The following is a 13501-nucleotide window of genomic DNA, read 5'->3' on the forward strand; positions in this document are numbered from 1 at the left end:
TTGTTTTTTTTTTTGTTTGTTTGTTTGTTTGCTTTTGTGTTTTTTCAATTTTTCTCTTACCACTCAGGCTTGCTGCTTGGAAGTAATTTTGAAACAGCTGCCAGCAGTTGTATCATTTCATCTTTCATATTTAGGGCCATTTTAAATCATGTTCATTGTTAGGACATTTTCAAATCCTACTGCATTGCCTAAAAACAATGAACTTCAAATCTTGAAGGAACAATATGGATGATTTTTCTTATGATTTGTAAAGAATGGCTTGACAGCAGTGTTGAAGGCTACTTGTTGTCCTGACTCTGCACTTTGGAGGAGGAAAAGGAGGGGCGGTTTCTTCACTGCAGTACAGCTGAACCAGCTGGAGCAAAGGGTAGGAGAGGGAGAACCTGCCAGGGGAGCGCAATCATAGATCTGTAACATTGCAGTCCGCTAGAAGAGCAGTTGTCAGACATGCAGCCATGCCCTAATGAGAATACAGGCTTTTTGCAGAGACCTAGGAAAGACAGTGGAAAATTATGTTTGTAAGACAGAAGTCAATCCAGCAGGTAACTAAAACTTTAGGAACAAGAGGACTATGGAATTAACCTGTCTGTTGAAGACACTGTGGAAACATGGGGAGATTTGTTAACCACAATCTCCAAGGTTTCTTTACTTTAAGAAGTTCTTTGTTCTAATTTATCTGAAATAAAAAGTTTTTCAGGTGGGATGACTATTTAGGACTGTGGAGACACTTCAGGAAGAAGAGGCAGGCACACTGCCAGGTTCACCTCTGGCCTCACTGTGGTGGGGTCCTGTCAGAATAGCTTTACCAAGGCTGTGCATGGGGACTTTGACCATGCATAGATTTAAATGCATCATGGGCCTATGTCTTTGCACATGTTTACCATAATACTCCTTTGAATTTCTGTGTGTTCCATCCTACTACTATATCTTTTCAGTAATCAGGATTAAAATTCTGAAGATGGGCTCTGCCCCTATCTATAGAGACTGACACAGAGGCGATAGAAATGCAGATGAAGGGCTAAGGGTGTGTGGGTCTGGCCCAGCTGGTGGCTGTCACATGCCTCCCTGGTAACTTCCTTGTGGGAAAGTTCATGTGTCACAAAAATCAGCATCAAGCTTGCCCCAAGGAAACCTTTGTCAGCTTGTCTTCTCTGCCAAGGTGAAGTTTGTTCTTTCTAGCTGCAGAAATTATTTTAAGATAAACCTTCTTTTTAAGCAGCTTTGCCACTAATGGGTGTTGAACACCCATACACCAAGGAATGACTGGAGAAGAACAAAGGGGTTTCTCTTGTCAGAATATATGATGACTTTTATTTTCAGGTACAATCCCATGTCTTTACATCTGTTCATTTCTATTTTTTCATTCATACACATCCTTTAGTGTTAATGTAAACAGAACAATATGAATATTCATAATAATATGAATAAATGTGGTCAGAGGTACCATACATGATTCTCCTCAGTGTTAGAAAAATTTGAAGCACTATCAGAATTGAAGAGTTGCAGGTCAGAGTTTGGGTTTAGGTAGGAGATAGAGGTATTACATGTGTTGTGATTGAGTGAAATTCATCCTACAGAATATATGGGAGAAAACATTGGGATTTTAAGATTTCACAGGTTATGCTGGAAAACAAGACTTGTACTTCAGTGACTGATCTTTCCATGGCTTACTTTTAAGGTCAAGAGAGCAGAATTTCTTGATTCTGTACCTGATGTTCCCTGTTGCATTGCAGTTAAGTTTGATGAACATTAAATCACACAAAATTCTGCATGTTTCCAATGTGAATTACAGGTTCTGCCGCAACATGAATTTCTGACATGGGCAAAAGTTCTCATTAATAGAAAACCCATCATGTTTATAGCCCTGCTCTTGGCCTTTTCTTTTGCAGCTGTATGAGGAAATTCATCTTTAAGAATAAATAAAAAGAATGCAATGGCAAGAAGATACTTAATGCATAGTCTCAGTATAATGAGATTTAAAATCTTTGATCCAGTAGTCTTAAAACATATAGGGGGGGAAAGGAGGACATTGAGGATAATGGATGCCATGCTTTGACGCAGTTATTCTTGGGACTGTTTTCTCCTACTTTCTCAACATCCTGCATTTCAAAACACTATGAGAAAATGGAGGAGGGGGAAATTTTCACATTGAATTTTTGCCAATTTGTAAAGGCCAAAGCCTAACTAATGTACGTTTCTCACTACAGTGCTTCAGCAAGTTTGTGGGGCTGTTCATTTGAAAGGCTCATTAGGGACCTAATCCATCTCTCATGATGCTGCTGTAATGAAAGCAAGAATTACAAGGACAATGAGATTGTCTTCATTTAGGGGAAAGAGGTGCAGAGCTATTAAAACTCTCACCATTCTAATTAAGTTGTGAGAAAAATATGAGTAGAATCTTCATGGCATTTACATTAATTGCACTTAGGCTGTGACTAGTAATAATGGTTTCATTAATGCAATAGTAGTTTTGGAACAATATATAGGAAACTTCCCTTAGATGGAAGGCTACTCCATTATATTTTTTCATTTATTAGCTAGTTACTCGTAAAATGAATCCTATCATGATGGCATATAGGCAAAGGCTGACTTTAGGCAAGTTCACCAATATTCTGCACAATGCAGAACTTGAGTTGAATTTCCCCCTCTTCTTTGTGTGTGGGTAACAAAAAACAAAACAAAACAAACCTTCCCAAGTGAAATAATGAGACACACAGGAGGGGGAAAAAAAACATTTTCAATATGATGTTTGTGCTTATAGCCCCAAAATGGGTAAGTTATTTTCTTCCTTACTCCCAAACTGTAATACAACAGTACCAGATTTCATAAGAATCTAAGATTCTTGCTTGAATGTGTCAAGTTTTGCTTCAGTTCCTGTATTTGGGATCTTTGTATGTCTGCCAGTAAGGGCTTTTCAAGAATCTGTGTTCCTCTGGACAAATAGGAGTGATTTATGAAGGAAGCTTTAAAATGTTAAATACATATTTCATATATTACAGGTGGGTGTGAGCTGCCTCTTGATGGAGGTGGGAAGCATACTTAGTCTTTATTGCCCATTGACATATTCACATTACCACACAGATACTAATTAATCACTTCTGTAACTCTAAGGTAAATTAATAAATGTTGTTAATCCCATTTTTATTCAGGAGGAAATGGATGAATTGCCTTGACCCTTGTGAAGAAAAAGGGGCAGAGCCAGGAACAGAATCTCAGTTATTACTCAGACATAGCCTCCTCTAATTTTTTTTCAGTTCATCATTGCCATTTAATGCACTGAACAGACTTTCATAAAGTAAATAGCTGTGTCAGCTGGAGGCATCAGCACCTTTATTCTTTTATGAGACCCTATGCTAGATGCTGCCTTTCTCTCAATTGTTCAGCTGGAGGGATTTTGCCACAGTGGTAAACCTGTCTGGGCTTGCTGAGCTGCTCAGAGCAGGACTAGCTGACTTGATCTGGAGCTGACAACGGGGTAGGTGTGACATTCTTTTTGCCCAGTATGAGAGATGAAATGTCCAGCTTTTGATGCATGAATGATTGTCTCTTGCTCATATGTGTTAAAAATATATAAAGATCATATACAAGAAAAAAAAGCATAATTACCACACTGACTATTGGGTCCATTGGATTGTTTGAGAGGTAATGGGAGTCCTCAAATTATCCTGAGTGACTTGTTCCGAAACACAGCCCTAGTACACCTGTACAAGGGATTCCCATCCAATGAATAGGTCTTTTATATATGTTTTACTCTAGCCAAGCAATATATATGATCCTGCTTTGGTGAATGTTTGACTTAGTTTTGAGGAACATTCACATTCAAATTGTTGGGTAATAAGTGTAATTATTTTCTAATGAGTTCTTCACCTGTAATTAACAAACCTGTTAACAGATACTGTTCCAATATTCAGTCTATTGAGTGTGAAAAAGTGGCAAAGCACTGAGCATCTCTTAATTTCTTTTCCTAGGTTTGTAGTGACAGAATCTCCCTATTTGTTTCAAAAGGAGCTTATATTAATCACTGTGTTAATGTGAGTTACTGTTACTGTTGTGGGGAGAGCAGATAGTATATTTTTAAGACAGACTTGTAGCTTCAGTAGTGGAAAGATGGAAAGATTAACTTCTGCTTCAGTTATGCCCATCTTTAGTTTCAGAGCAAGCTCGCTCACTTGGAGAGTTGTGATAATCTTTAGTCTGTAATTTTGCAAATGCGACTACTCTTTACTATCTTCACACTGAAGACAAGTAGTCTCATCTGATACTGTTAAACTTCTGAGTGGCTTTCATGATAGATTGTGTACATAGCAATTTTATTGTAAAACCACTGTGAAAATACACAGTAAATTAACTACATGCTCAGACAACAGTAGGATAGGATCTAGTCTGCTAACCTTTAGAGAAGTATCTCCTTAATTTGGTTATATGTTTACTGATATGGAAGGCCTGTGAGGGGTCTTGCCACCTTTTACCAGTATCTCATGGGGTTTGCTTTTGTAGTACTACCAAAGGCAAGGAGAAACATCAAATAATGCCAAACTTCAATTCTGTTATTCAGGTCTTTTCTATATGTAATTGCCTTTCTTTGATCATTTTAATGTTATCAAATAGGTGTCTGAAGCAGCTATAATTATGTCTTGAATTGACAACAAATTGTTCACTGAAGAACGTTCATGCAAGGTGTCCCAAGTCCCTTCTGCTCTAACTGCAAATAGACAAATGCATTCTAGGGCTTCTGTATTTGCGTTTTGGATTCCAATTGTAGACATGTAACTTTAGATCCACTTTAAAAGAGCACAGCACTGTTTGCTGCCTTTCTTCCCTTTTTATTTTCTTAGTTGCTTCTTTGCACTCCTCTGCAGCTCGTATAATTTTCTGATTTAAATATAGCAAAAGGCAGCAAGTTAATCCTGCCAATTCTATCAATAAAGAAGTAAAATGATCAGAAAATTGGAGGAAGGATCTTAAGAAATATGTATCTCATCTTCACTCACATAACTGATGCTTGTGTTTTTAAGACCCCAAATGTCCTGCTTCCTACTGCCTAGTTTAGGGCCAGTTCAGATCATGAGGGAGGCTGTGCTGTTGGAATGTCCAAAGATGCCCAGAGCCTACAAGGTGCCTACAAGGATGCTGGAGAGAGAGTCTTCATTAGGGACAGTAGTGATAGGAGAAGGGGCAATGGGTTTAAACTTAAGCAGGGGAAGTTCAGTTAGATATGAGGAAGAAGTTCTTTACTGTGAGGGTGGTGAGGCACTGGAACAGGTTGCCCAGAGAAGTGCTCCATCGTTGGCAGTGTTCAAGGCCAGGTTGGACAGAGTCTTGGAGTCTTGGGTGATATAGTCTAATGTGTGGTGTCCCTACCCATATCAGGGAGGTTGGTACTAGGTGATCTTAGGTCCTTTGCAACCCAAACCATTCTATGATTGTATGACACTCATGGCCCGAGCAATCCAGGGGAAGATTCTCTTTCATAGTCATTCTCAGTTTTGACCTGTATTTCCTCCTGTACTGGCATCTCGTAGTTACTAAATACTAAGCATCAGTTCAGGGCTTTTTGGGTCACACTCGTTTCAGGCAATTGGAAGTATAATTTTGAGATGGACAAAGGAGTGGCCACAACTGCCTCTGGTGTAGAAGTTCCCTTTCTTCTCTAATTTCATTTCTTCTTTCCTGAACAGAGTTGTTCAAGCTGTTTGGGAATGATTAAATTTATCCTTTTGATATTTTCATGTCCTGCAGCAGCATAATTAAGATGGTATAGCTGTATTAATGGTTTCTTCAGTGGAAAAATCCACCGTGATCTTGAACAGTATGGTATGTGTGGGTTGACTTAATTCAGGGAATTTAAATTGGATCCATTTCACATAACTGCATATGGCAAATAATTCAATGTAAAATAAACATCTTGTCCATGTAAATACCACTCATTTCAACTGACTCTTATTTTCATGTTTCTTTAGAGTACTTACAGGCTGTCAAGTTGTTATATATCTCCTGCTGTCTTGGAAAAAAAGCAGTGTATTTCTTAGCTTTAATTTCCATTGCACTTTTAGCAGGGAAGAGTCTCTGTATGTTATAGTTACAGATAAGGACTAGCAATCAAGTCAAAATATGTTCTGTGATTCAAATTTATTAACAGATTCTGATTACCTAGCAGTATGCAGAGCTCATTTGAAAAACTAGAAAGTTTTGAAGTTTAATAGAGAGTTATTAACCAGTATTGTTCCTACTTTAAAACGTTGGAGGGATGAAAAGTACAAAATGCACCCCAGGAAAATAATTGCACAAAGTCCATGTGAATAACTGTACACTGTGAAAATTATTATGGTGAAACAATCATCCAGGGCTTATCAAAAAGGAATAGTGCCAAAACTCAAGAACTTGCAATTTCCAAACCAAGCACAACAGCACAGCTATCTGAAATTGCCACATCTTCCCATAGAAGTTTTTCCACTGCCAAACTGCTAGTATTTATGACTACTAGTCATAAATTTATATACATTTATAACTTTTATATAAATTTATAATTTATATAAATTTATAACATAAATTTATGACTACTAGTCATAAATACAGGAATTTCCTTTCAGAGTTGCAACTATCCTCGGTCCATGAAACAAAATGAACCACAGATGATCCAGCTGAGCCACATTTGTGCTTTCAGCTGTGCTCATGCAGTGTGTCAGTAGGGTATTCACTTTTTTTCCCCCGGAAGTGTATTTGTTTTTCTCTTAATGGATATAACAGCTGAGCATTAATCCAGCATGGGTACATTGCTTCAATATTTTTGATGGAAAAGACCTTCTGTGCATTAAGAAATCATATCTTTATAAGTAAAGTAACTATTAAAAAAATTGTTTTCCTTATGTTGTGTTACATCTCTTCACAGTGATTACTGAAGTGAGTGTAAAATAGTTTCATCCCACTTGCAATCAGACTTGTCAATTAAGATCCTAACAGACATGGTCATTTATAAATTTCAGTGATGTGTATGTTCTACTTACAGTCTTATTAAATATGAATCTGTAGAATATTATGTCAGATCAAAGATGGAGCTTCAGAAAGACGCAAATCATCAGAAAGTAGATGCAACTTTGTAGCTGTTAGAATTTATGGAAAAATCTATGAGTAGAGCTGTCTTTGACCTACCTAGCTATCATACACCATATCAGTTTGGGACTCTAATAAGTAAAGAGGAAAGGAAACAGATCTGGAATGAAGAGATCCATGGATGCTGGGGAGGAACTATTCATTAGGGACTGTAGCAATAGGACAAGGGGTAACGGGTTGAAACAGCAGAGGTTTAGACTGGATATAAGGAAGAAATTCTTTACTGTGAGGGTGGTGAGGTACTGGAAATGGGTTGCCCAGGGAGGCAGTGAATGCTCCATCCCTGGCAGTGTTCAAGACCAGGTTGGATGAAGCCTTGGGTGATATGGTTTAGTGTGAGGTGTCCCTGCCCATGGCAGGGGGGTTGGAACTAGATGATCTTGAGGTCCTTTCCAATCCTAACTATTCTATGATTCTATGAAATTCAAAATTACACAGTGAGGGAGAAATGCCCAGGAAAATTTTTTTGTGTCTTATCAAGAAAGTAATTTACAAGAGTTGGAGGCCATATGATAATTTCCATTATCTCTAGATGATTAGGTACGCATTCTGACATATTTTGAAAGCATCTATCACTCTGTCACCAAGAAGGAACCTAATGTATTCTTACACTGAAATATGTCAGGAACTGACTTCAGTGGAGCTGAAGGAAAAAACTCATGTTTGGAGTATGACCATTTTGCTCTATAAATAATCAAATACTTTGTTTCACAGCCAAAACAGATCACTTCAGGAGTGTGAAAATTTCTTCTCCCTGTATACATTAATGCACATGTGTTTCAAGAGCATTACTTGGACAGGGCAGGTTATGGAGCTATAAGAACCAGTAGCTCAGCCTAACAAAGCATATCTGAACAATATATTTCTACAGAAGTATCTGCTAGCTGAGGATGACTTAATTCACATGCAGACCTCAGACTACATTGTTCCTTGTTTTAGGCAAGGAAGGCAAGCAAAAAAAGAGCTAAAGAATGGCAAATCGTGATCTATATCAGGAATAAGTTCAAATGAAAGAAGAATGAAGTTCTAGCTTTAAAAAATTTTAACATCTCCAGCCAACAGCAGTCTCCTTAACAAGCTCTCAGTTGCAGGGAAGATAGCAGGTATTCAATGCCTTAGAAAGCAGAGGGGGATAGGGATGATAAGGCATGTGAATAACTACAGTTGGAGGCTATCTGAAGCTACAAATGTCTTTTCTCTTTGTCTTCATGCTGTCTATATCATAAATATCAGATATAGTATATGTGTACATGTGTCATAGGGTTGATTACTATAGTTTCTATGTAAGTTTGGTAAAAATAACATGTAAAAAATTCTTACAGCACATATATAAAACAAGCTGGGAACAACTGAGCATACAGCAAATGAAATGCATTCAGGGTGTACTTGCTATAGCCTGTTGACAATATCACTTAACATTTCAGCCTTTGTGATTCTTTTCTTTTAATGTTTGGGGTTTTTTTTGTTTTTTTTTTCCCTTTATCTTTTTTTTTTTTAAGATTGACTGAATGGACTTTTTAATATCTCTGCTGGTTTTTGTAGTCTCTACATTGAAAAATATTTTCAGACTGAAATATCCTTGTCTGAGAGTTTTCTTCAGTGGAAAGTAAAGCTTCCCAGAAGCTCATATATGTAATTTTCATTTTCCAGGAACACTAAGAGAAGTATTTTGTTCAAAATACTTTATATGTGTTAAAGACTTGGATACAGAATACTTTGGTGCATCCCAGAGCTGGATTTATCAGGTTCATAGTGCATTTTCTCTTACTTGGATCAGGGTTGCTGGCTCAGTTATGTGTATTACTGTTTCCCTCCTTTCAGAGAATCATGAAAGATGAAGTCCTAACAGGGAATTTGCCTCTAAGAAGAACAAAGAAAGAATCTCACAACTCACAGTCGTACAGTTTGATGTAGAGAGGAGAAAATAAGCCAGTATTTCTGCACTTCTCTGGTGTTTCCTTTCTGTCAAAGAAGTTCAGTCTTGTATCTTATTTATTTGGAATGGAATAGCAACGTTTTAGAATTTCAAGAAGAAATTAAGTTTTAATTTTGCTTTAAAATTTCATAAAATAAGTAAAACCAGGACTTTGCTGGACAGCTGGTGTTCTGAAAAATTAGATGTATGCTCTGTTTCACTGACTACGTTTGACCATTTGTGTCCTTCACATTTCAAGGATTCTTAAGTGTGGTTTTGGATTGGATCCAGAGGTGAATGTCCTTTCTCAAGTCTTATAAGTGGTAATGCAGAAAGGCTAATAAATGGATTGGAAAAACAAAGGGAGACTACTGTAAAATCTCACTGAGTATGCAGAGACACAGAGAAAAAGCAGAAATGTTCACCTGAAGATTTCATGTTATTGCATGGCCCAAATTTCTATGTTCTTCTCTTGTGGCACAATAGCTTCTTGAGATGTTTAGTATTCTATGTTCAAGGTTTAAGTTTGTTGTTGAGGTGTCGGCTTGCAGATAGGACACTGCAAAGTAAATACAGACTGTGCTCTCTAGTGCTGCAGTGCTGTGCAAATCACTGGAGTTTTCATTATTTTCACATAATGAATGCTGGAATCATATGGGACAAAAGAGAAATGAGCCTTATTAATACTGTCATTGCCCAATGCTGTAGGAAGATACACTGCTAAGAAGTTTTTTTCCTGTTCCTGTACTGCTTCACCCAATTCTTCACGTGTCCCATGTTCAAGGACTCCCAGGCTGTGGCTAAGACCTGATATTTCCATTTCACTCATTCCTGTGGTAGTGGTGTAGTTTGTAATGGAATGTTTGGCTCACAACTTCAAGGCTAGGTATAACTTTGCACGAGAAAATGCATTCAAGTACCCCACAAAGAATAAATTGGAGTTTAATTATTTCTTGCTGCCCCAGTCTGCTCAGGAAGCCTGTGACTATTATAAAGAACAGAAAAATGGAAGTACTTGCAAAACAAAAAGGCACAAGGTTAGAAATTTTGCTTTATAACAATTGCAATGCTCCAGGCCTTTCGTCTGGCCTGTACTGACAGGATTGCCCTGTTACTTCTGCTCAGCTGTGACCAGATGGCTGTTTACACTGGGGCATGGCCTGCAGAGACCCAGGCATGGAAAGGGGTCTCACCTGCTGCAGTGGGACAAGTGTCGGGGGAGTTTTGTAGAGAGCAGCCCTGAAGAGGAAGCTGTTGAGGTGCAGCAGTGAAACTGGTGAGAAAATAGAATAATCTGCCAATGTAAGATTTCAAGAGGAGGTTTGAACCTGTACAAGGTCAGTGTTGTGTTTCTTTCCTTATGAGTGGAGCTACCTGGTGGGAAATGTAGTGGTTTTCAGAAATAAAAAGTCCCAGGTGATAGCAGCTGCTGGCTGGAAAATGTTTCATGTCTCTTTGTGCACTCCTGTGATAACCTGAGGCATCTTGGAAATGCCCTGTTATCCTGGGATGTTAGACCTGGAGACTGATAGCTTTAAGATGACACAAGGGACAGGCATTTTACTCAAAAACTGTTGTGGGGGATAGTGTTTGGGGTGTATTAGGAGCTGATTATTTAGTCAAAATCTCTAATTTTCCTGGTAAATTGGCTTTGAACTGATTAAATCTGACGAGTGTGGAGGCACATTATGAAGTGTATGGAGCTTGTGTAGCTGCTGTGAAGTGTAGGTCTCTGAATAATAACATACAGTGTGGGTCTGGAAGTGATCTGTCAGGGAAATTACACTCATCTAACTATGGGTGTCTTATTAAGTACATCCTGCATGAATGCTTAGTATTGTAACTTTTAATGGGATGTGTGTGAAAACCAATCAGTACAGGCATATAATAGCTAGAGATAAAGACACTTTGGTGCTCAGAAAGCAGTGGAGAAAGCTGTTAACTTACATGTTCTTGTCTGCAGCCTCAAATAGGTTACCAGTCTTAATTTGCAAAAGAATAAAAGGTCAGAAGAACTCTGTAGAGTTTGAAAAGCAATTTTCAGGAGGAGGAAGAAAGGAAAGCTGACACTTCTATGGTGCGTAAGGAAAAATGTATTTGAAATTAAGTATTTTGAAAACAGTAGGAAATGTATGAATCAGCTGAATCTGTAAAAAGATCTGCTAAGAGAGACAGTTGCACTTAGGTGTGTGAAGCCGAAGCATTGCTGCAGTCAGTATGGTGAGTGACTACAATGTGCTCTGGAGGCATGGCTGACAAATGTAGGTGGGAGCCTGAACACAGCATAGGGGGTGGGCTGATGCAAGGAAAATGTGTTAGTGTTCTGTGTTTGCTCTTTTCTCACTGTAAATGCAAGTCAAAGCACAAACAAATCATTTTTATCTCTGCCCACTTTTACCCTTACTGTTCTGAATGAAGGTGGTAGCATTTTCAGAACAGTGCCACCATATCTAGAAGTGAGGCACAACCTCAGGGTAACATATGCATTTCAAGACACAAATAGATCTGTCCTGGCACCGTAACTTTGCCCGCTCACTAAAAGATTATGTTCTTTAATCATAAATTGGCAGTAGGTATTTGTGTGCAAATGAATCCTGGGGGAGAATCATGGGAGTTAGATGCTCATCTGGGTCTTTCCTGTCCTCCATTTTTCATTCTTATCTCTTATCTCAAAAAAACCCCCAACCCTAAACCAAAACAAACTCCCTGCCTTTCTTCCAGAGCTACTTCATTAGTAATATGGTCACTTAAGGCAACACTTACTAATGTTCAGGTGGGGAGGAGGGCTTTCTGTGTTTTGCAGAATAGCTCAAAATTACTAGCTGATCTCTCTGGGTTTGAACTGTGAATGGTACTTATGTAGATGCTGGCAGTGAATCTGTGACATCTACAAAGCTGTGAGTTCACAAGCTGTGACCACAGATTTGTTCCAGAACCCTGTGCATAAGGTTAATACAAGGCAATTTTCCTCCTTGTGCTACAGGGTTTGTAAATTTATACTGTACCGAATACATGAAAGCCCTATTTCTTTTTAATACCACACTAGGCACTTTGCATTCTGACTGTACCTCAAATCTGTCTACTGCAGTGATTTTGTGTTCTTTTTATGAAATATTTGAATAATAAAATGCATTTTTAATTTTTAAATTGTTCAAGCTGTCTTCTGTAATTACTTGAGGGCTGGGAGGTTGGGGTTTTATGGATGTTGGCCAAAAGTTGGACAAGCAGCAGGTATTTCTTTGCCCATGTGTCTACTTTTGATTTTTTTTAATGAATTTTTCAGAGGTTGCAGCCCACAGCCCAAAGAGGCTTCAAATGTGTAGTGCTGCAAACAGAAACAGCAGGAGCACAGGCTCGAAGAGTTTATGCCACTGAATGAGACAACTGTCAAAAATAATGAGCCAAACTAAGAAGATTTTCTACGTGCTCCCCCAAGAAAAACAGGAAGTTCTGCCTATTATTATTAGTTCCAGCAAAAGGAACTGGGAGTAGAAATGAAGTGAATTATAGAAGCCTCAGCTGTAATAAAAGTTACTGAGGGAATAAGTGAGCTGTGTCAGTAGAGAAAGTAGGAGCACACAATTTTTGCAGTATTTATTAGTAAAAGGGAAGTCATGGAGATGAAAAGATAAATGACTAGTTTGGGGAGGAAGGAGTATCTGAATTTGTTGCAGTGGAAACTCATTTAACAGTGGAAAAAAGAAATTATGTCCATGAAATAAGTTGTTTGAGTGTTTTTTATTTTTTTTCCCCTCTTATTCTTTCAGAGTGTAATTAGGTTAGTTTTCTTCCAAAAAGTTGGGTTATGACTGATTTATGTATTTGTTGCTGCACTTGAAACCTTGGAGTGCTTTCTAGAACAGTCCTTGCTTGTTAATTTGCCAGCTGAAGATAGTCATATTGTGGTGGAGATGTAGAAAAATACTTACCAGTCTTCTAAAGCTGTTTAAGTAAATGGAAAATCGGGTAGCTACTACGTATCCATCCGTTGTTTTATTTGTCACCAAAATAATTCTTATGCTAGCTGTAACTCCTTTAGCTCCGGTAGAAATACTCATTGACTAGTGTTTTTTTTTATTGATGCCCAAGGGTAAGATGTTTCTATGGGACCATGTGTACTGTTTGGGGGAGGAGGTATTTGTAGAGCTTCTAACAGTACAGATCCGTGCCTGGGTCATAGATGCACCATCAGCAGATCTTGTAGTGATTCGTATGTGTCTTTAACCTCTTGCAGCTGCAGTTTTGTCCTAAAGCATGCAGACAAGATAATCGATGGGAAGCTGGACATGATAGCATTGAACCATGTTTTATTAAAGCAGTGGATGAAAGGAATCGAAACTATAAAGCCAGAACAAGAACGTAAATATTTAGAGGGAAGTTTAAATAACTCATTTTATTCCTCTGTAGCAGGTGGACAGGGAAATACCATGAAATGTTTTGAAAGAGATAGATCTATTGTGTTTCCTGTGTCCAATG

The 13501-nt window shown here is 38.2% G+C and overlaps 1 protein-coding gene across 1 annotated transcript in view; it reads left to right on the top strand.

Moving 5' to 3' along the window:
* The window catches only part of CNTNAP5 (contactin associated protein family member 5), a 295407-nt gene that overhangs the window by 24614 nt on the left and 257292 nt on the right, over positions 1–13501 (top strand). The window contains exon 2 of the mRNA XM_031053410.2: positions 13260–13384. Coding sequence (XP_030909270.1) covers positions 13260–13384 — 125 coding nt within the window. The remainder of the gene's footprint in view (positions 1–13259; positions 13385–13501) is intronic.

The sequence above is a fragment of the Melopsittacus undulatus genome, chromosome 4, assembly GCF_012275295.1.
Source record: "Melopsittacus undulatus isolate bMelUnd1 chromosome 4, bMelUnd1.mat.Z, whole genome shotgun sequence".
Taxonomy (NCBI): domain Eukaryota; kingdom Metazoa; phylum Chordata; class Aves; order Psittaciformes; family Psittaculidae; genus Melopsittacus; species Melopsittacus undulatus.